Here is a 24234-nt window from a genome sequence, read left to right on the forward strand (position 1 = left end):
AGTCCCAGGCAGAGAAGCAGAACCACTGCCGGCGCTACGGGACAAGGGATTATGTTAGGAACGCGACCTTACATGACTGTGGCAGCTGGCTAAGAAGCACAGAGAATGCTGCTGCTTCTGCATCTGGTCTTGGGGCTCAAAGTGAGCCGAGAAGACAGGAAAGACAATCGGATGTGAAGCTGGAGACAGAGAAGACAAACTGGAACCTACACAGAGAAACTGAACCCCGCATCTAGAGCTCGAGCTCCCACGCTCAGCGGTGCAGGTGACCTGCAGGATGAGCTGGTGCGCTTCACCGCAGAGCAGCACACGCCCGGGCCCAGATTCAGAGAAGCGGAAGGAGGCCATCCAGAGGAGCTGAGGAGCTGTGGACTCGGCTATGTCCCCATGCCAACAAGATGAGCCGGCAGATTCACGACACGGGTGAGCTGCAGCAGTGCCTGACGCTACACCAGCCTTCTGGGTGTAAACATGCTGCTGCTTCACTTCTGCCTTCCAGATCTTGTGAATTTCTCTTGCGGCCAACCTAACCCATAACTATATAGGGAAAGGCATTTTTGGACCAGTTTAGCTAAGCTGATGCTTCATAAGGCCACTACACTATATACGGCTATATGATTAAGTTCTGGCTAATGTGAAATGAGGGAAGTGATGTGTACAAATTCTGAAATGTATCCTTAAATAGCGAGGACTTGCCTCTTTTCTTCTTCTCCACGCTGCTACACAGAATACGGATGTTATAGATGGTGCCCCATCTCAGACCATGAGGACCATGGAGGGTGGGATGGAAAGCTGGAAGCAGTCTGGGACTCAGACAACCGGTCCCCATACCAGCCCTGAATTACCAACCTGCATACTTTTATGTGAGAGAAATATACATGTCCATCTTGTTCAAGCTACTATTATTTTGGGTTTCTGTTACAGGCAACAAAATCCATACTCTATCTAATATCCCTAATACCCTACATCTAGATTATCTGTCAGAGGGAAATAAAAATACTAATGGTTATGCAAGGATTCAGACAATATATCACCTATATACCCTGTGTGAGTGAAATACTTAAGAAAGGAATCAAGACAGAGACTTCAAGAGGGAACCAAGAAAAAAACAAGAGTGGTAAGCCGTGAAATGACTAGAAATTTGCGGGGGGGGAGGCAGGTACTGGGGGAGGGAGAAACGGAACACTAAGGGCAAAGATTCTTAAAGTAGAAGAGATATACGTCAAGAGAAAACCCACCAACAGCCTGAAATTCAAAACATTAAATTACCTTAGCAAAATCTAGCAGTTGGGTAATTAGAGGTAAAACATAAAAAAGCCTTCAAAAGGTCTCCTTTTACTGAGATGGAGGGAAAAATAATGAGCAAATAGAATTTTAGTGAGGGAAAATATTTGGAAACTTGTTTTCATATAACAGTAGAGAAAGTGGCAGAAAAAGGAACATAATCACCAGTGTGTGTTGGGGGGATGGGAATACAGTAGTTTCCAAAACAATGGGAGCGGAAATGAATGAACCACTCAAATCAAAAAGATAAGGAAAGTGGGGGAGAAAAACATCAAGTAAAATAAAGATAAAGCACAATGTAAGATGGAAGGAATAAAATAAATCAATCATTATAATAAATGTGAACAGCCTACATATTTCTATTAAGACAGAAACCATCACACTGAGTTAAAACTTGGCTATATGTTTTGTTTGTTTTCACAAGAAACAAACTTTAAAACAAAGTGAAAAAGAAAGGTAAAAAATAAAGTGAGATTCAAGGCAAATCCAACAAAAAGAAAGCATGAATGGCAATATTAATATCAGATAAGTTGAAACTGAGAGTTAAAAGTGCTAATCAGGATAAAGGGGGTCACTATGTTGGGATAAAAGGCATGATTTTTGAAGGAAATATAAGTAAAAAACTTGTATGTACCAATAATACAATAGCAAAATATGTAAATTTCAAACAATTAGAAAAAATTACTTGATAAAAGTACAATTAAAGTGGGATATTTTTGTTGTTGTTGTTGTTGTTGTTGTTTTTGTGAGGAGGATTGGCCCTGAGCTAACATCTGCCAATCCTCCTCTTTTTTTTTTTTCTTGCTGAGGAAGACTGGCCCTGGGCTAACATCCATGCCCATCTTCCTCCACTCTATATGGGACACTGCCACAGCATGGCCCAACAAGCAGCGTGTCAGTGTGCACCCAGGATCCAAACCGGCGAACCCCGGACCACCACAGTGGAGTGTGTGCACTCAACCACTTGCGCCACAGGGCTGGCCCCTAAAGTGGGATATTTTAATACACATCTACTATGAATCACACTTATCTAATAGACAAAAAATAAATAGGGCCATAAAGGACTTGAATAATATACTGGATACACTCAATTTGATACAGTAAAACCTCGACTAGAGAGTATACATTTTTTTGTATGATCATAAAACATGTACAAAAGTTTATTATGTCCCTGGGCCATAAAGAAACCTTAATACATTTTGAATAGTAGATTTTACCAAACACATTCTTCGATCATAAAAATATGGACAAAATAAGCCCAACTACTTAGAAATTAAGAAACACAGAGATAAATAACCCTTGGATCAAAAAAGAAATAAACTAAAATTTCACAACACCTAAAATCAATAAAGAGGAAAACACTTTATCCTGATAACTATGGAAAAAAGCCAGAACTGTACTAGAGAAAAATAGATAGTTTGAAATGCCTTCATTATTAAAGATTAAATAATAAGATGGCTTTAAAAATGCTAGTTTCTTGCTTTTCAAAAAATGATCATTATACAACTATATTTCCACACAGATTTAATTAGCAGATTTAGGTTTTACTTACAGCTGCTTTTGCCTGGGATCCAGTAGTGGGTTTAGAGCTTGTAACAACTTGTTTAAATTAAACATCCCAATATCGGCCTGATTTCCTATTTTATATCTTCTTTCATCATCAGATGTGTTTGGTACAAAATCTGTTTACAACAAAAATACTATCATTATTTACAGTGGGGACAATTATTATAAAGAGTTTCTTCATTTTTAAGTTTATCTTTTTTTTTCTTTTTGTGAGGCAGATCAGCCCTGAGCTAACATCTGCCAATCCTCCTCTTTTTATGCTAAGGAAGACTGGCTCTGCGCTAACATCCGTGCCCATCTTCCTCTACTTTATATGGGACGCCGCCACAGCATGGCTTGACAAGCGGTGCATCAGTGCGCGCCCGGGATCCGAACCAGCAAACTCCGGGCCGCCGCAGCGGAGCGCGCGCACTTAACCACTTGCGCCACCAGGCCGGCCCCTTTAAGTTTATCTTTAAACTTAATAAATTTATATTTACTAGATAAAAATCTTTCTGACATTAAACATTTAACTCAAAAGTAATATAAACACTTAATACCCACACACATGAAAACCTTTTAAAATATGAATATTTGCCTAACAGTGGATACATTTCTAACCTACAAGAATTTCCAGGTTATTACACACGCACTTCACACTCCAACTCAAGTAGCCTGTGCTCCTTGAGTTGTCTGCTCTGATCCCTCCAGTGGTAAGTACTGTATCATTGTTACCTCCGTTTTACAGATTAGTAAAGTGAGAGGTCAATGACTTGTCCAGGGGCACAGAGCCATTAAGAGTCAGATGTCAAACTCACACCCATGTCTGTCTGACAACACATTCCCTACTACCCTTCAGGTCATCTCTCTAATATGTAACTCCTCAACGGCAGAGACCACACAGGACTCATTTTTGTATCCCTATGGCACCTGGCAGATTGAGTACCACAGAAAATGACCATTTTATGAATGAACCCAATTCTTTATACTACCCCATCACTGTATTAGCTATAACAGTTTATCTAGAATAAACCTGTGATGATTTTTTAATGATATAAGGTATGTGTGTGACTGTGTGCGTGTGTGCGTGTATATATATGTATACACACACACATAAATATACATACCTGGATTATAGGCCTCCATAAAACCAAATGGACCATAGTCAATTGTAATGGATAACAAACTGAAGTTATCAGTATTACAAACACCTAAAACAACAACAAAAAATTCCAAAAACATGATAATAAAATAATAAAGCATCTTCTTTTTTTGTTTTTTTTTTGCTGGGACAGATTCATCCTGAGCTAACAACATCTATTGCCAATCTTCATCAATTTCTTTTTCTTTTTTCTCCCCAAAGCCCCAGTACATAGTTGTATATTCCAGTTATAAGTCCTTCTAGTTCTTCTATGTGAGCCTCCACCACAGCATGGCCACTGACAGACGAAGGGCGTGGTTCTGCGCCCGGGGAACCAAACCCAGGCTGCTGAAGCGGAGCTTGCTGAACTTTAACCACTAGGCCACCAGGGCTGGCTCCGCATCTTTTTAACCGTATCAGATTATCTGGAATAGGAAAGGTCAGTGAAACGCATTTGTTTTAGAAATGAAACATCAAACTAGATTACCAATTGAAAGTTCAACTGGTGAAGTCAAATAGCTTAATATAAAATTAAAACTATATTTAAAAATTAAATTTAGCCTTTTGTTTTATACTCCTCCCTCCCAAAGATTTCAAACACTACAGGAACAAAAGCCCCAAGAAATGAAACTTCCTCTTATTGATCCTCAATGTCTAGCATTTGTTTAAAAAACATAAGTTATTTGGAATGGAATCGAGACTAGTAAAAGAATACAATTAATTGATTTTCACAGGGCTGTGAAAACGTAAAAATATGGATATGTACCCCCATAACAGTCATTAGCTGCAGACAACTAGCAATGTGGGGCGGGCGTGTGACCTCCTAGGGGAGGGGGCCCATGGATGGGGACAGAGTGTGGGGTAGGAGGAAGCCACAGGATGGACACACCAGCTTAATACGGGATAGCTGGGCAAGGAGGCAACAGCATCCAAAACAAAGAGTTTCAACCTTTTACAGAGCAAGATAGCCCTGTTTATCAAAATGTTAAATGTCCAGACTCTCTAACCCAATCATTCCACTTTTAGAACTTTATCCTCAAAAACTCACCTCCAAGAATCCAAAGATCCAGTTGCATGGTGGTCACTGGAGCACAGTTCATAACAGCAAGAACTCTGAAACACCTGCCCGCTCCCTATCCCACCCCACCCCAAGTGAGACAGAGAGTCTGTGTGTGATAATTAAAGGAGATTTCAAGAGTTCTGCAATGTGGGATCCCCCTTTGGTGTTTATCTAGAGACCCTGGTACATATCATTCAGTTATTCTTAGTTCAGGCAGATATTCCTTCCAACGCAGCGCCACGTAGAGAATGGCTTCAAACACACACAAGCCAGCCCCGCTGCTTTTACAGGCCACATATGAATATCATCAAAAAAAAGTCTATAAGTGGGGCTGGCCCGGTGAAGTAGTGGTTAAGTTCGCACGCTCTACTACGGCAGCCCAGGGTTCACAGGTTTGGATCCTGGGCACACACTTATGCACCACTTACCAAGCCATGCTGTGGCAGGCCTCCCACATAAGCAGAGGAAGATGGGCACAGATGTTAGCCCAGGGCCAATCTTCCTCAGCAAAAAGAGGAGGATTGGCAACAGATGTTAGCTCAGGGCTAATCTTCCTCATCAAAAAAAAAAAAAAAGTGTAGAAGAATTGATATGAAATGGTTAACAATGATCATCCCGCAGAATGGAACTCACACTCACTTCTGTATATTTTAAATTCTTTACCATAAGCATGTAGTGCTTTTCTAACTATGATTTTTAAAATAGCTTTAAAGAGATCTAAATATAATATATATTCACAAGGTTAAAAAGCTTTACAAGTAACAATATCCTCATCAAACTGAGGATGCCTATTCTATTTTGTCTATACTGTTCCATTCAAAACCATTTTATTTATTTTTTTTTAGATTTTATTTATTTATTTTTTTTCCCCAAAGCCCCAGTAGATAGTTGTACGTCATAGCTGCACATCCTTCTAGCTGCTGTATGTGGGACGCGGCCTCAGCATAGCCGGAGAAGCGGTGCGTCGGTGCGCGCCGGGATCCGAACCCGGGCCGCCAGCAGCAGAGCGCGCGCACCTAACCGCTAAGCCACGGGGCCGGCCCTCAAAACCATTTTAAACATGAGAAAATTGTTTCTCTGTTGCTAAAAAAAAAAATTCACATATTATAAATGTTAAGAAGCTCATCAGGAGGAATATTTTGAAATACACAAAAAAGAAGTCTTCTGCTTCAACAAATTAATTCTACTTCCTCATCAGAAGAATGAAACATCAATAGATAACTTACCATGAGCAAAACCAACAGACATCCACAAGGCAATAAGTTGTGCTGTCTCAGATACCACAATAGAAAAAAAATCCTAAAACAAAATTTACAAACATGTCCGATTTTCAGTAATGTATACTCTTTTAGAATCTTCTGATAAGTCACAAGAAGAACATGGAAAGAATTCGAAGATGAGCCAAAAGATGACTAAAGGAATGGAAATTAGCACATGTAAGAAAAAAATGGAAGAAAGAGAATTATTCATCCAGAAATAATATATGAAAGGTTCAGACATTGTATATGACCAGGCTTCCTCCTGTCCAATAAGAAAAAGAAAAGCATTAGAATTTAGCACAAGGGAGTTAAATGTAAGCAAAGAGAGTTACTAAACTTTAAAATGAGTCACCAAGAAAAATAATGGAATTCCTTTCTCTGTGACTGTTGAAAGAATGAAAAATGGTTATGAAGATCAAAAAATTTCCACTAGACTAGAAAGCCACATCTTCCTATTATGTATTGTGTTTATTTGAGAACCACTACTATAGAAATATCTCTATATCTAATGTGTGAGAAAAGAATATATGTGACCAAGTTATATATGCTGCTCAAAAAATAATGTATATAGTCAGGATGCAGTACCATCTGTTATTTTTTTCTAGGTATCTCTCAATAAAACAGCTGTCTTATCTATGTCTTGTGTATGAAGTGGTTCATCTTACTTTCGTCTAACAAAATGTTCAAAGTGCTCTACATTTCCTTTCCTAACTGTAATTTTTTAAGTTCTAAGTTGAAACCACTAACGTTGGCAAGCTAGTGAGAGAAAACAGAGTAGCGCCCTTTCTCTTAAAACTTACCACGTATCTATTAGGTTCTTTGACATCCACTGAGGGGAAATGTTCCTGGATGATGAAGTCTAACACTGTCCTGGAGATAAAAAGGAGACAGCATCAGTGTTCCTCAGAATACAGTAGCAAGTATTCAATCACCTAAATCCACCCTTGACATTCGTGAAGTCATTAGATTCATGCTTAAAATTTTTTGAATTAAAATAAGATTTTATTCCCAAAATAGCCAGAGAGAAATATTTCCTCAATACCAATCAAAACTGGAAATGTGTTTCTAAGATAATACTAGATTCTATCTTATTATGTTAAAATTTAGCTTAGTTCAATAACCATCCATTGAGTACCTACAGGACCTGCTATATGCACTGCACCCTGTGCAAGGGCTAAGAAAAGAAATGACCAGACCCAGACCTCAAAGAGCATATAGTGTATTAGAGGAGAAGAACAAATGAGGACATCACATTACAGTATAATACACGCAATAATAGAAAAATGTAAAAGGTATAAAAATAACAGAGCAGGGAATGATTATTTATCTATGGAGGGTCACGTAAGGCTTCACAAACGAGGTGACCAAAAATCGGCCAATGTCTGAAGTTAAAATATTTAAGTTGTGTATGTATCATATTTTTTATTCCCTATTTTAACTGACTATTCTAGCTAGTCAACTAACCGCTGGTGTTTACTGCATTGTTAAGAGAGAATCCAGAAAAAAAAGGAGGTTGTAGATATGATTTGAAAATTATTAAAACCCAAACGAATAGGAGTGGATGAGAGTTTGTACATATATATTTTTTTCAAATCATTTAATACTTTGAATAAGTGCCTATGTGTTAAGAACTGTTTCAGGCATTAGGGAAACAAAAAGGAACATATACATAGTGACGTTACCAGTGGAGGCATTTTAAGGATGAAGTGGTCACCGACATACATCAAATGTCAGAGAGAGAAGTGAAATATAACTGAAGTAGGACCACCAGATGGAACAATTTCAGTGACATGGTGAATCCAAGCAGAAGTGACCCAAAAAACAAATGGGAAGTTAGAAACAACGCCCAGTGAGAGTAGACAACTTGCTCAACAAGCGAGGAGACCCTGAGCTCAGTAAACGTGCTAAAGAAAGAGACTCAGAGGACAGTCACGACAGTGTGATGACTTCCCTTCTCTGCTTCCTCATTTCCCTCTTTTCTTTTCTCTCCATATTCTTCGCGGACCAGGTGTCTGGATTTACTAAGCTGATAACTACAATATAGGATTCATATTCCAAATGATTCTAGTTTGTTTAAGAGAATTTTTTTCTTATATATTTCTAATGACTTTTTACAACTCTATTACCTTAACAAATGGAAGCCCTAGGAGCAGGAAGAGGAGGAAGATGATTTCCTCTTAAAGGAGGAAATGTTTTTGTTTGAAGAAACGTCTTACTAAGTGTGCTTGAGGAAGATGGAATTTTGTGAGCACAGAGACCACAGGCACCAAGACATCCGAGAATGGTGGGCGCTGTTCTACATGACAAGAGGGGAAGAATCTATTGCCTTTGCTCTTTTGAAGCAACTCTTCGTCTGTCTTCCCTGCAGAAATCTTCAGTAAGATGCACTCTGTTCTTTTTTTTTTTTGCTGGGAAAGATTCACCCTGAGCTAACAACTGTTGCCAATCTTCCTCTTTTCTTTTTCCCCCTCCCCAAAGCCCCAGTACACAGTTGTATATTCTAGTTGTAGGTCCTTCTAGTTCATCTATGTGAGCCGCCGCCACAGCATGGCTACTGACAGACGAGTGGTGTGGTTCCACACCCGGGAACCGAACCTGGGCCGCCTAACTGGAGCATGCCAAATGTTAACCACTACGCTATCAGGGCTGGCTCCAAAGCACTCAGTTCTTAAATGCTTTGTGTAAATTTAGTCTGTTGTTTGGTTTCATCCTGTTCAAGGGGCTAAGTTTCACATTTGGGTCAACCCATTATGAAATGGGCATTACACACATGTCAAAACTGGAGTCCAGAAAAGAAGAGACATGAAGACAGAGCACGCACCCTGGGAATCCCACAAACTGGAAGGGGAGCTTTGGACCTCTTGAGGCTGCAGAATTGGGGAGTTTGAGTCACTTCCACCCAGGTCTCTGAGTGGCACGGAGGCCCTCAGCTGCAACTGGGTTGCATACTAGATAAAAAATTCCTTGAGGAAAAGGTCTACTGGGTCTTACACTTCTTTTTTTAGCCCCCTAGAAAGCCCACATCATGTCAGGCACATAGAAAGTGTTAAAAATATTTACTAATTGAAATGTTTTGTTTTGTTTTGTTTTGTTTTTGTGAGGAAGATCAGCCCTGAGCTAACATCCAATGCCAACCCTCCTCTTTTTTTGCCGAGGAAGATTGGCCCTGGGCTAACATCTGTGCCCGTCTTCCTCTACTTTACATGAGACACCGCCACAGCATGGCTTGACAAGCGGTGCGTCAGCATGCACCCGAGATCCAAACCTGCGAACCCTGGGCCACCAAAGCAGAGTGCGCGCGCTTAACCGCTTACACCACTGGGCCAGCCCCATGAAATTTTTGGTTTTCCTTATAAGAAGATCAAAAATATTTTAACTTCACAGCACAGAAATAAGCATTTTTTTCAACTGTCTTCTGCCATTTAAAAAAAATGTCATTTTCTAACCTTAGTAAATCCAGTTCACCATCATGAGCCAAAATTTCTAATGATCCAAATCTAAACCATGATTTTGCAACACGCAGCACTACTGCACCTGAAAAAGAAACATTTATTTTAGCATAAACTATTCTGAACTATGCAAATATAGCATAATATGCTTTTCTTAAAAATGAAATTATTCTGGGCCAGCCTTGGTGGCCTAGTGGTTAAGTTCAGCATGCTCCACTTCGGTGGCCTGGGTTCAGTTCCCAGGCGCAGATCTACACCACGTGTCTGTCAGTGGCCATGCTGTGGTGGCAGCTGACATACAAAAAAAAAAAAAAAGAGGAAGATTGGCAGCGGATGTTAGCTCAGGGTGAATCTTCCTTAGCAAAAAAAAAGCAAATTATTTTAATAAAAAAAATACAGTAACTGAATTTATCGGAAAAACAACTAATTTACACACTAAAGAGTATCAAGGATTTTCTCTATTTCTTTAAGCTCAAATCAGCTAGAATGTTAGGAACCATAACACTTTCAGAAATACTGAGGCTCCAACTTAGCTAAAGGCTGTTCAGTTAAACCGTTACGCTCCAAACATCAGATTCCCACCGTCTCCTCAATTGTGACCTTTTCCCTCTGCCTTGTCCTGATATCAGGAATTAGTGAATTATTTCTATGGCATAGGCCCTGCAAGTCTCTTCCATTTGTGTAACTAATTGAAAATTAACTTCAATTAATAAATGGGTGCACATGTTCTAACTTATGAATATACTGAAGAAATAAAGTGAATTTGTATTTTGTGTTTGTGTTTGCAGCCTTCTATTACCGCCTTTGTTTTGATTACAGACATTGGTAACACAATCAGTAAAGAGAATTCATGTGTCTGTCTTATAAGGAATGCTGTACTTATGTGTGTTTCGATGTCAAGGTGAAGTCTATCCCAGGGGACGAAAGCTCCTGCTCTGCCGGTGATGTCCTTCAATAAAATACCACACTGACTGCTACCTCCCAGCCTTTGTGCTCTTCTCCCCTGCTCCGCACGCTCCACTCCCTCTGCTCCCTGTCCTAAAATGCCTTCTAATCTTATGCTCAAGACCAGAGCCTCATCCTCCAAATGGCTACACTGATCCCCCTTTTACCGACCTCAGACTTTTTATCATTCATTTGTTCCATGTATTTAAGCCTTTTCTCTATGAAGACCGAGTTTCTCAAGACCAGGGACTATGATATATACTTACTACTCCTGGATCCCCCAGAGATTTGTTCAGTGGTAGGCACAGAAAAGGGCCAATTAGTATTTTCTGGGTTAACTGAATTATCCATATAGTCAGGACTTATTCACAATACTAATCTGAATATTTATTTTCATGTGGGTTTTTTTGAGCAATAAAAATGTAGTCACTTAGGAAAAGTATAAGAGCTCAATAAATTATTCTAAATGTTTACTTAGCGAATAGCCATTGAAACACTGAATGTTAGCAATGAAAGACACAGGAGGTATCATCTAATCTAACCCCCTCATTTTAGCTGGAGAAACAGAGGGCCAGAATGTGGCTTGCCCAAAGTCACAAATCATTTCCCACAGAGCCAGTTCTAGGTTTCACGTATTCTTTCTGCTTGTCCAGCACTTTTCTCACTGAACCACAGTTGCTGCTGGGCAAATATTAAGGTACAAGCACAATCGAAATATCTGTATATATGTGAAGACTTAGATGTGAATTCTATTAATGGCTTAAAAAGGAGAAATACTGGGGATCGTTTGAAACCATTAAGATTGTGGTCTGGAATTCGGATTAACAATATACAGTATATAAGTCATAGCCACAAAAGTAAGTAGTGTTGTACCCGTCATATTAACCATCTGTGACTGGAATCTCATTTCCAAACACCATAAACAAAAAGACCTAAATAGTTGTTATAGGCCCATATGCAATAGTATCCATTTTATCCAGATTAAATTAAAGGGGAGAGAGAGAGGCCATAAAGATAAATAACCCTTAATTTCTTTAAGCATGAATACCTTGGGGGGATTGTTTTTTATGAAAACCTTATCAAAACTTATTATATACACTAAGTATAAAGAACATAAAATGTGCTCTAGCTAAATGTCTGTGAACACCAGTAAAAACACTGCCCCATGATATAGTGATGCCCACAGGACCCAATAAAGCCTGTAGAGATGTCAGCAGTTTTCAATATCTCTGCTTTTTAAGCAGTTATATATGTTTATTATTGATTTTCAGGTCACCTCCCTCCCCAGAGATTGAGTCGAGTTTCTCTCACTCCTCTTTTTGGTGCTCTACAGCACACTTTCTGATCCTCTTTCTAATTTTTTATTTCTAACCTACTAAAGGCTGAGGAAGAAGCTAATTGAACTTATTGGAAGTAAACACGAAGAGCGATCAGGCTCTGAGGAAAGGTCTGAGGGGCTCTCCTGGGAAGAAAATGGATGAGCTTTCATGTACTGGCTTTGTAACATGTCACTGGCTGTCCATAAACATTTTTTGCTCCCTTCCCAGATGTGTGCTGTTTAAAATGGATGGATTAGTGATGTATGGATGTGGGAAAGAATATTGTATAATATCATAATGCTGAAATTACACCTTGAAGAACCATGGGTCACTTTTTAAGAAAACTGTAAAGATGTCCAGTATCTGTTATTCTTTAAGAACTTAGGCTAATTTTATGTAAGTACTCTAAAAACGGTTATTACCTCGTTCTTGCACGATGTTTCCACTGTAGAACTGATCTCGCCATACTCCATCATCACTTACAACCAGACTGAAACACAACAGAATCAAACAATTACAGTTACACTTATTCAACTGCTAGCAAGCTATCAAGAAGTACCTAAAACTATAAGAAACGATGAGAAATCATGCTCTCAGAGATCTATCTGCTCCATTTCCTGACATGTTTCTGACGATAACAGGATGCAGTCCTGAAAGTCAGCTTCCAGGAAAGAGGAATTACCTCGCAGCTCTGCTGGTTGGAATCCCAAGATAGTGCATAGCCTCACTACACAAAAATTCTCTCACTGAGGAGCGAAGTACAGCTCTGCCATCGCCATCTCTATGGGTGATAAGATCAAAAAGATTTTCAGTGATTAAGATAACATCAATTTTTATTTAGATCACTAAAAAAAAAAAAATCAAACTGTACCGAGAGTATGGGGTCTTTCCTGAGCCTTTTAATTGGAGCTCCCACTTTTCACCCTGCCTTCAAAAGAATGTAAGTATTAGAAGATTCGTGTTAATATTTAGCAGAAAAGCTATTATACAGGAAAACATGTGGTACCTGTTCATGTAAATTCCGATAAGATGGGCTCTTCCATCTCCAAGCTGGTCTGCCCATATCCCAAACTAAAGGGGAAAAAAGAAAATTATTCATGTGTATTAACCTTTAAAGCTTTTATAGTAATTTTATAGCCAAAGTTATTTTGTCAAAATTGAGAATAGGGTATTGCATTTTTGGGATTATAATCAACAACTCAAATAAAGGTGAAAATAAAATTCAATCAATAAAACAAGTGAAATTCATTTTAAAAATATAAATTTAAGGGGCCGGCCCGGTGGCGCAAGTGGTTGAGTGCGCGCGCTCCGCTGCGGCGGCCCGGGGTTCGCTGGTTCGGATCCCGGGCGCGCACCGACGCACTGCTTGGTAAGCCATGCTGTGGCGGCGTCCCATATAAAGTGGAGGAAGACGGGCACAGATGTTAGCCCAGGGCCGTCTTCCTCAGCAAAAAAAGAGGAGGATTGGCGGATGTTAGCTCAGGGCTGATCTCCTCACAAAAAAAAAAAAAAAATATATATATATATATATATAAATTTAAGACGTAATCAATTTCTTCATCATCTTATAGCTGAGCTCAAGTTTGTTAGGTATAGAATACTTAGAACTGATCTATTTAATTCTAGAATATGAACTAGGAACAGTTTATTAGTAGAAAATTTGCCTATATTATACGCTTGCCATAGAAAATCACAAACATACCTGTACCTGAAAAAATTGCTTTTGAACTTGCATGATTAACTGTTGCCAAGCTTTTCTGTTAAAACCTGTCTGCGGTTGTTCAACTCCCAGCTCTGTCGCTTACTAGCTGTGGAAATTTGTTTGAGTTACTTCATCTCACTGAGACCAACCTTTCATTTCTGTAAAACGGGATAATGCTTGCCAGGTTGTTGTAAGAAGGAATGCTAATATATGCAAAATGCCTTGTACTACGTCTGACATACGCAAGTGCTCAAAAGATGGTAATTATTATTATTGCCAACAATTATTTGCTAACTTAGACATCACTCCATTCTCCATATAGATGTTACTTCCACCAGAAAGTCTTCTCTGACTTTCCGGGACTGGAGGGTGGTCCTATAAATTCCCATAACTCCTATACTTACCCCATTACAACCCTGATATTACCGGAATTTGTTTATTTATCTAGCCCCTCCCCTAGAGTGTTAGCAATTTGAGCGAAGGGGACAGGTATCATTCACCACTATAGCTTGTGGCACATAAAAGGAGTTTTATAAACAGCTGTGGAATCTTTAAATAATGTTTCTAGTTCTGGAAGAAAAACATGAAATTGAGAAAAATCTATCCAGTATTTTAGTTTTCATTTTAACCAGGAACAAACCACCATTAATTAATTTTTGCTGGGAATATTTCTAAGATCCCAAGTCTGACAGGTGCTCTCAGCATACTCTGGAAAGTTCTAAAGTCAACAATACATTAGCGCCCATCAAGGGACAAATGGATAAAGAAGATGCAGTATATATACACCGTGGAATACTACTCAGCCATAAGAAACAATGAAATCTAGCTATTTGTGACAACATGAATGGACATTGAAGGTATTATGCAAAGTGAAATAAATCAGAGGGAGAAGGTCAAATACCGTATGATCTCACTTATTAAGTAGTAGATAATAACAACAACAAACAAACACATACAGACAGAGATTGGATCGGTGATTACCAGAGGGGAAGGGGGAGAGAGGAGAGCGAAAGGGATAATTAGGCACAAGTGTGTTGTGCTGGATTGTAATTAGTATTTGGGTGGTGAACATGAAAACATGATGTAATCCACGCAGAAATAGAAGTATAATGATGTACACCTGAAATTTATAACATTTATACAATGCTATAAATCAATGTTACTGCAATTAAAAAAAAAAAAAAAAAACACAATACATTAGGTATATCCCCCACCATGAAAGGGAAATAGAAAGAATGGTGAATCCAGAGCCAGGAGTGAAATCAGGAAACAGGAGGGTGGTTCACCATTAATAAAAGAAAGAAATCATTCATTACACTGTAAGTTCAAAATGGCAAAGCCATCTTTTTAAATAAATATTTATAATATAATTTCAAATCAGGGAGAAGAAGAAAGAGATGAAATGTGAAATTCACAAAAGTTTGATGTAATTTACTATACTACAAAAAAAACTACAAAAAAGAACAGCTTGGCAAAACCGTGCAGGGCTTAAGGTTATATTTGTATTTTAACAGTACATGTGAGTACTGGTATAAAATGCTGTCTAATAATAATAATTTAACCTATCTGGGGAATGGCTTGCTGAACCATGTATTTAGGAGCTAGAAAAAACCATAGGGGTCATCTAGTCCAAAAGTTTCTAAACTGAGAAAAATAGCTCAGCAAAATGTTAATAGTTATTCCTTAAAAACAAAACAACAACAAAACCCTGCAGTCAAATATGTTTGGAAAATGGTGTGTTAAATAAAATTAAGCGGATTGTTGTGCCATAGCACTTCTCACAACTCCTGGAATAATCCTGGGCAATCCTTGCACATTACAGATCAAGATACTGAGGTTCAAGTTTGTGATCGATGACCCCTAAAGTCCTTTACAATTCTAATGGTCTATGTCACTTGGCTTCTTAGCTTATGTTAGCTTAGCTTCTTAGCTTCTATGTTACTTTTGCTTCATAGGACATTGAAGAATGACAGTAATAAAAATCTGAAAGGAATTAACTACCCCAACAAACCAGAGCCTGATATTATCAGTATTATAACAGCTATCATGGAAGCACTTTTCATATATTTCCTACCTTAATCCCTACTCCGACCCTATTATACTTTGCTACTTGTCCTAAAAATTATTCCTGAGTAAACCAGGCCCCAAACAACCAGAGAGTGTTAAATTAATCTTTTCTAGCTCACAGGAAAGTCGCAGCAATTTCAACAACTGGTCCTGTGTTCCTTCTCTTTATTTTTTTTAATTAGTCAGATACCACACCTTGAACTTGCTTCAACATTGTGGTTTATTTCTAGAAGGTGTCTTCTTAATTGCTTCTGCATATATAGTCATGTGTCACTTAATGATTGGGGTATGCTCTGAGAAATGCATTGTTAGGTAATTTCGTCGTTGTGCGAACATCACAGAGTGCACTTACACAAACCTAGATGGTCTAGCCTACTTCACATCTAGGCTCTATGGTACTCATCTTATGGGGCCACTGTCATATATATGGTCCATCATTAACTGAAATGTCGTTATGCGGCACATAACTGGATAACACCCTCAATTAACCCTGATTTAATTTCTAGAAGTTTCCAGCAGTTCTAAAACTTTGCTCTACAGTGATCCTGGCAAAATTATAATCTATTTGTCCTTCTGAGGCTTTTATATTGACTCATCGTGCTACTTGTCTTTGCCTAAATCTCTGGCCAAAACTTTACCGAATGAGTTCTCTAGCAATAATTCACAGAACTATTATATTTGTGCTGTCTCAGTTTTCTCAACTCCATTAAAGAAACTTAGGCTCTAGCTTTATCAGAGCAAGAAATCACCTCAGCTAATCTACAAACATCTTATAATAACACATTCTTCTAGAAACATCATGTTGAAGTCTCAATACGCTGATATTAGAGAGAGGAACGCAAAATAACGTCTTTAATAGGACAGCATTTCCACCAATGGTATATATTTGCATAAGGGAAGTGATGTTGAAGCTACTCTTACCTGGTGGCCACCATATCTGTGAGCCAACGGAACGGACCCAAATAGTATCTTTTCTCCACTTACAAGCTGGATAAAATCATCTGTTTCTGAGACAGATAAATCAAGGTCCAAAATATCTTCCAGAACTTCCTGAAGCAGGAAAAAAAAATCTTCTTACAAACTTAAGTAATCCCTTTAAAAATTTTGAGAAAAGAGACAACAGAAGAAAAAAATTCTTTAAATAAACCTCTTCTGAAAATACAATAATATTTTTTCATAAGAGATGTACTATACTTTCTATGATTATTTACGCTATTTGGGAAAATTAGTTCTATTAGATAGTTCTAAAATTTGTATGTATTTCTTGTGATGCACAGTAAAATAATATTTTTCCTAGCATATGTAGAAAATTCTATTTTCTACATTAGAAAAAGTAAATTCTATTTTTATATAACTTAAAAGTGAGCTCTAGGGGGCCAGCCCTGTGGCATAGCAGCTAAGTGTGAGCGCTCCGCTGCTGGCGGCCCAGGTTCAGATCCTGGGCGTGCACTGAGGCACCGCTTGTCAGGCCATGCTGTGGCGGCGTCCCACATAAAGCGGAGGAAGATTGGCACGGATGTTAGCCCAGGGCCAGTCTTCCTCAGCGAAAAGAGGAGGATAGGCAGATGTTAGCTCAGGGCTGATCTTTCTCACAAAAAAAATAAAAATAAAATAAAATCACAAATGGAAATTTAAAAAAAAAAAGTGAGTTCTACTTTTATCCCAAATTCATTTAAATCACAAAAAACAATTTAGAATTTCTTATTAGAGCCCATTTCTAAGAATTCAACTCATTTACCCCTTTTTTTCACAAAAGCATATTTTCCTTGTAAGATAACTTGAAGATGAAACTAAGTACTAGGCTCCAGGAATAAGCATCAGAAAGTGATTTCTAAGAATGACATTCTCTAAATGCCTGAATTTTAAACACAAAGATAGTTGATTTATCAATAGACTAACAATTTAACTCTGAAAAAAATATCACTACCTTTTTAGACAAAAGTTATAGTGAGTTAATATTTGCGTTGTGAAGAAACAAAGCCTAACCTTTGAAACTGCTATCAGACGTACTCTTGATTTGAAAGGAGTAGGGAAGGCCATTGAAAAAATACAGTTTTTCACTTTACGAACATAATTTTCTTTAACAGGATCAACCGGCAACATAGCTGACAAGAAAGAAACCCTCTTTTTAATGTTCTCATTTGTTGCACATAGAGCATTAACATTCCTTAGAAAGGCTACAGTTCTTCAACAAAATCAACTTAAACCACTATTTTCTTCATACTTTGTTATTTAAAAATTATTTTACCATTTTCAACCGTATCTATCCAATATTCATATAGTACAGTATATGGAACTGTCCCAGAAGATGGGAGATAAAAAAGTTTAAAACAAGACACATACCCTGTCTTCAAAGACTTTCACTCATGGGAGACCAACAGGATGTGTACTATATTTATTATTTATTAGAATATATAAATAAAATGGAGGTAAGCTGCATTGCAATATTAGAATTGTAGTACCAGCCAATTCAATGGATCTAATAAAAAAATATTAAACACCTAATCACATTCTTTCTGCCCTTCAGGAAATCATAATTAACTGAAGGAAACAGATAAATACATAAATAACATCTAATATCAGATGTTTTACTAACAGTACAAAACTGCTTCCAAATGTACCAGAAACTTCAAAATATTTGACAGGTGCCTGTTCACAAGGCTACAAGTTTAAAAATTGCCTCTAAAGAGAGAAACTATATTTCATAAAGTCCATGCACCAAAGCACATGTATTTTATTTAAAAAGCTGTAGAGAAAAAAAAGAGAGAGAGAGCACTTTGAACACGCTTTAGATACTCAGAACATACTTACTTGTATTTTACGTACAATTCTTAAAATCTTAGTTTTCCCAATCCAAAGCAATCAAAACAAAAAACAAATAGAAGAGGGTAAGTGTTACTAATAAAACTACAAGACAAAGGGACACAAAGACCTATGTTTCTGGATAGAGATTATATTGTCAACATGTCAGGGTCACCAAATTATCTAATAAACGTAATGGAAATCCAATCAAAATCCTAGTAGGGTTTTTTTTTGTTTTTTTTTTTTTAAACAGACAGGGCCAGCCTGGTGGCTTAGCGGTTAAGTGCTCGCGCTCCACTACTGGTGGCCCGGGTTCGGAACCCCGGGGGCGCACTGACACACCGCTTTTCTGGCCATGCTGAGGCCACGTCCCACATACAGCAACTAGAAGGATGTGCAACTATGACATACAACTATCTACTGGGGCTTTGGGGGGAAAAAAAAAAAAGGAGGAGGATTGGCAATAGATGTTAGCTCAGAGCCAGTCTTCCTCAGCAAAAAGAGGAGAATTAGCAAGGATGTTAGCTCAGGGCTGATCTTCCTCACAAAAAAAAAAAAAAAGATATTAAAAAACAAACAAATTTAAAGTGTAAATTGGAATAATAAAGACTAACTTTTTTTAAATAAGAGAAATGGGAGTTTCCTTATCATATTAAAAATTAAAAGAATGCAACAACTAAAAATATCATTATCCCCAAAATAGATGCGAAGATCAATGGGACTGAATAGAAAGCCCAGAAACAGCCCAAAGTAATGCAAAAATTCCCTATATGATTAGAGAAAATGATATGTTGAATCAGTGGAAAAAGGTGGCTTCAGAACAATTTGGTCAACTGTTGAGAATAACTATTTATTCCACAAAAGTTTAGGTAAACTAAATGTCAATTACAACAGAAATAAGAGTAATCTTGTATCTTCCTCAAGTCGGTATAACAACAGGCAAATGTGGGCCAGATTTAACCCTTCATACTTTTCCCTAAGGACATGGGGAATAAGGCAGCATCGTGGGGAACAAATGGGTAGTCAACCACAAAACAGATGATTTTAGTATCCACCAAAGAAAACCTGATAATATCATTAGGAGCAGAAGATGCAAAAGTGTATTTTCTTCTCTTTTAGGAGAGCCTCTGTGTGGAAATAGACTAAGTTATATAATTAATGCATTTTCTTTTATGACGCTCTAACATTTTAGTAGAGCATGGGCAGTATATAATGTTCCACCAGTACTTACGATTTTGTACTGATCCATTCCCACTTTGGTACCATAGCTGTTCGGTCAATGCACGTGATCACTGGCCAAGGAACCAAAAAGACTAACTGCTTCAGAGGTCCCCACTCCTCACCTTGTGCCCCTTTAACCAGCTCGTCAGTCACTAAAACACCCAAAGAAAATTCCAAAGTACAACCCTTTATCTTAACATCTCAGAGAAATCAGTAATTCCAAAATTAAATTCTTTAGAATTCAGTTTTGCCTGAGAATATGAAATCCACAAAAACTGCTTACCCTTCAGTGCAACTATGTTTGAACCTCTTCTCTCCATAAATGATCTTACCACAGTTACTTTGATAATTTATTGATCATTTATCTAATAACATCAGGATGAGATGTTTTTATGTGGTACTGTGAACCAAGACATGGTTAATACATATACAGTATTATGTATATAATCTCTCCTGGCTGTGAAGTCTGGCCCTACTGTAGATAATGTTTTCAATAGTATCATCATTATAGAAAGAAAAATGTCTTAAAGTGTAACCAACTCTCCAACATCCAAACAACTTTGAAAATGCTTTCAATTACACACTTATTCCATTTTTATCAGTCAAAACTGGTTGTTTCATTTGTGTAAGTGCAGTCGAAAAGACCAAAGTCATTTCTAGCCTGTGCACAAGAGGAGTCTGTTCGTTGGCAATTACTTGCACAGCTCAGACAATGTTTTTAACTTCCTGGACTCAAGCTTGGTCTAGTTGGGTCAAAAGAACCAGTATGTATTCTGCATGTCCTATTGGTGGGTGATTGTCCATCACGAGTTTAGCTCTACTCTAATACTGGAAGCCTTCACAAATTTCATCTGCTTCCCAACTTAGCCTTGCAACATTACACCTTTCTAAGAGCCAAGTATTTTGTTTTAATCTGGGTAAAAAAATCTACCCAGAAATTTAGAACAATTTCTAAATGAAAATAGCCCGACAGAATTGTGTAGAGCTACATCTGTCAACTATGTGAGCTTGGGCAAGACACTTAATTCCTCTGTATCTGTTTCCTTATCTGAAAAACAGCAGATGACTACATCTAGGTCATTGGATTGTCGCAAGTACACCTGTTTATCACTACACTCTACTAGGCAAATTCTACCTGTTAGACGTTTCTAAATATATAAACCCGTATCAAGATAAGCCACAGGTGCATATCAAAACATTTATTTGTAAAGCACCTGACATGTTTTTTACATAATATTCTTCAAGACTGGGGGGAAAAAAACCTCACGAAGTTGGTTTATTTTAATAAACTTCTTTATTCTATGCTTTTATTCAGTAAAAAAACAATACTTTGAAGATAAACATAAAATAATGTGCTCAGCTATATGTGTACGTGCACTCTTTTATGCAAAAAGCAAGGTTCAGACGAACAAGAAAAAATATCAGACAGTTGCAGTTGCCTATTTGCTGGTCTATTTCCTCATAAGAGTGAATTTTTTGAGGACAGAGTAAGTTTCTTGTATTTCTGTATCCCTCATGCTTACACTTTCTCTCATTAGCTCTGTGTTTGTGTGCACATATCGAATTAATTATATCACGGATTTCTGTTATAGATACGCTCTCTCATTACCATGAGAAGAGTAGATCTGGCTACAGAATTAAGAAAAAGTCTCTCTAACCCATATGAGAGAGAAATCCTTGTACATTCTCCAGTATTCCCTTGGCTGGCTACAGAATTAAGACAAGGTCTTTCTAACCCATATCAGGTACTAATCCCGTACATTCTCCATTATTCCCTGGGCTGGCTACAAGTAGGTTCAACATTACCAAATATCAAACAATTTCACAGCTCAGTACACCCACGAGCAGGACTCACATATCCAGATGTGAGCAAGACTGGCAAACGATGCCAAAATGTACCTATCAAGTTTTCAGAGGAGAGAGTCCAAAAGTCGAGAGACGAGGCTAATCTAATTTCTCTTTCACAATAGCCCGGGTCCTGGTTTGACCTGTTACAGGAAAGATACAAAAGGCTGTCACTTCCTTCCAGGCCAGGTTGCAACAAGCAGCAGAAAACGGCGTGGCAGGTCACACCCAAAGGCAGCAGCCGCAGGAGCTGTAGCCTCTGGATTAGCCAGCAAAACGGGAACCCTATTCTTTGAGTCATATTTCTGCATAAAGGCGCAGAAAGAAAGAGTTGGGGACCAGAAGTCTGGCGCACTGTAGCAGTTCTTACTAACAGCCGGTCCCCAAAAGGTACATTTCCGCTCTGACTGTTGGAGCTGCTGGCTCCCGGCGAGCGGCACGAGGGGATCGAGGAGACCGCTCGCCCGGCTGGGAGGTCCCGCTTAGTTTCTCCGGGGTCGTGAGACCGGCCAAGGGGCGAAGAGGCCCCGGGCGGCCCCGCCGCGCGCCCCTCCTCTTGCCGGCTCCCCGGCAGGGCCGCGCCGTCCCCGCGGGCTCCGGGGCACGGGGGCGCCCGAGGCTCCCGTCCGGGGAGCGCGGCGGCAGCGCAGCTCGGGGGAGGGGGAAGACGACGCGGCCCGGGCGGGGCCGAAGCTCTTCCTGTGCCAGGTTTCCGGCTCCGGGTCCCGGGAGGAGGGCCGCCGGGCCACAGGCGGAGCTACCGCCCCGCCGCGACTTTCGGACTCGGACCATGGCCTCGTGCTGGTGGCGGTGGCTGCGCTGCTGCGCCTGGAGGCCGTCGGCGCGGAGCCCCGGGCCCCGCTCCCCCGGCCGCGCGGGGCCGTGCGGGCCGCGCGCCTCTGCGGACGCCCGCGCGCAGGTGAGGCCGGGGGCGCGCGCCGGGCGGGCGCAGAGGTCACGGCGCCAATGACAGCCGCGCGGCGGAATGAATGGGAGCGCGCTGCACGTGCGCCTCGGCGCGGGGCGGCGGGGCGGTGCCGGGGCGGGACCCGGGGAGAGCGGGGCGCCGGGGATGGGGCCCGGCCGCGCGTGGGGACGCGGAGGGTGGGCGGCGAGCGTCTGCCTGAAGTCGGGGCGCCCCGCACGGGACTGCAGAGCAGTCTCCTGGGGACCGAGGGTGCATTTGGGGTTTGGGGAGGGAGCGGTGAGGAGCCAGGTCCCGAGGAAGCGCCGGAGGAGTGATCAGATTATTTCTTGGAGCGTGGACAAAGTCAAGTCTGGAGACCGTCTGCAGCTATTTCCTTTCGAGTTACTGTCAGGTAGGACAGATCTTAACTGGGATTTTAGAAGAAAAGGGTGTTTGTTCCGCTCTCCGCTCTCAGTGACACGGAAGATCCAGGTGACCTCGGAATAGGCGGAAAAGGTCTTGTGGAGAATGCAGGGCTGATGCTTCGGGTGGACCGGATTTCAGTCTCGGTAGTTCTTCGGATGGAGAGCACACCTGGACGAGGTGGAAGGGCAACGGAAGGAGAAAAGGCCTGAGGATGTCCCAAGTAGAGAAACCTTGGATCATCTTTAATTTGACCTATGACTTCTTGAAGTAGAATCAGAATCTCAGCATTAACCATGACTCCCTGACGCTCTCCGCTGCTTTTGGACCCAATCTCGTTTATCTCCCTCTCCGGTCAGTTCTGCCCCTGTGAATGGACGTGTTTCTGTGGCTCTGTGAGTCTCTTCTGCACTCTGTGTTGACTGATTCTCAGCCTGCCATAGGGTAGGCCGCTACTGTTTAGCATAACTGTGCAAAATCTGTGGACTCGCTGTCCTTTTTGGAGACTTCTCCAGTCACACAGTAGTTGTACGTGTTCACCTCTCATCTGCAGCGCTCATTTTTTAAAAGTTTGTTTGAATTTAGGACTTCTGTTTCAGTCAGATTTGGTACACTTCATATTCCCATCAAACACCATTTACCAATATGAAATATGTAGCATTTATAAATGTGTACTTTGTATCAAAGTGGATACATATCACAGCTTATCTAAATTAGACATTTGAAGAGAGACTGGCAGCTGGGTTAATAGATGGACTAGACAGTAAAGAGAAGATGGGAGAAGAGTCTCAGGGCTTTGCTGGGATCCAGTTCAGTACTGTCCTAGCCAGACTTCAAATATTTCTAGTGCCACCAATGGAGAGGTAGATGCACCATCCATCTGCTGCCATTGGATACTTTTTTTTTTTTTTTTTGCTGAGGAAGATTAGCCCTGAGCTAACATCTGTGCTAGTCTTCCTCTGTTTTGTATGTGCATCACTGCCACAGCATGGCTGACAAGTGGTGTCAGTCCACCCCTGGGATCCAAACCCGTGAACCCCAGGCCGCCGAAGCAGAGTGTGCTGAACTCAACCACTAGTCACTGGGCCAGCCCAGATACTTCTCTTTGACGTTCCTTTTTTTGATTCCATGTCCACCAAGCAACTTAAGGAATGCTTTCCTGGAGGGAAGATACTGATGGCTCCCATGTCTGCCTTAATGACCACAAGGGGGCGCTACACTGATGATGCCAGTGCCGTATGTTTCAGATTCGTGCGTCAGTGCTA

At 40.0% G+C, this 24234-nt stretch overlaps 2 protein-coding genes across 5 annotated transcripts in view; one reads left to right on the forward strand and one right to left on the reverse strand.

Annotated features, from left to right (window-relative positions):
• Positions 1-22327, reverse strand: part of LOC131398823 (protein adenylyltransferase SelO-like) — a 38296-nt gene extending 15969 nt beyond the window's left edge. The window contains exons 1-13 of one of the 4 annotated variants that reach the window (XM_058532646.1): positions 21694-21730; positions 19805-19946; positions 17758-17876; positions 16693-16821; positions 13009-13073; positions 12874-12930; positions 12685-12783; positions 12425-12492; positions 9736-9823; positions 7090-7159; positions 6257-6329; positions 3957-4040; positions 2837-2966 (exon numbers count right to left, since the gene is read on the reverse strand). In XM_058532646.1, the coding sequence (XP_058388629.1) occupies positions 2837-2966; positions 3957-4040; positions 6257-6329; positions 7090-7159; positions 9736-9823; positions 12425-12492; positions 12685-12783; positions 12874-12930; positions 13009-13073; positions 16693-16821; positions 17758-17874 (980 nt within the window). In that variant the 5' untranslated portion in view covers positions 17875-17876; positions 19805-19946; positions 21694-21730. Of the gene's footprint in view, positions 1-2836; positions 2967-3956; positions 4041-6256; positions 6330-7089; positions 7160-9735; positions 9824-12424; positions 12493-12684; positions 12784-12873; positions 12931-13008; positions 13074-16692; positions 16822-17757; positions 17877-19804 lie in introns of all 4 variants that reach the window. The other 3 variants (XM_058532643.1, XM_058532645.1, XM_058532644.1) reach the window with 3 other exon arrangements.
• Positions 22328-22379: 52 nt separating this feature from the next.
• The window catches only part of PDSS1 (decaprenyl diphosphate synthase subunit 1), a 42055-nt gene continuing 40200 nt past the window's right edge, over positions 22380-24234 (forward strand). Inside the window, exon 1 of the mRNA XM_058532660.1 lies at positions 22380-22558. Within this exon, the coding sequence (XP_058388643.1) occupies positions 22430-22558 (129 nt within the window). The 5' untranslated portion in view covers positions 22380-22429. The remainder of the gene's footprint in view (positions 22559-24234) is intronic.

This window comes from Diceros bicornis, chromosome 36, assembly GCF_020826845.1.
Source record: "Diceros bicornis minor isolate mBicDic1 chromosome 36, mDicBic1.mat.cur, whole genome shotgun sequence".
Lineage (NCBI taxonomy): Eukaryota > Metazoa > Chordata > Mammalia > Perissodactyla > Rhinocerotidae > Diceros > Diceros bicornis.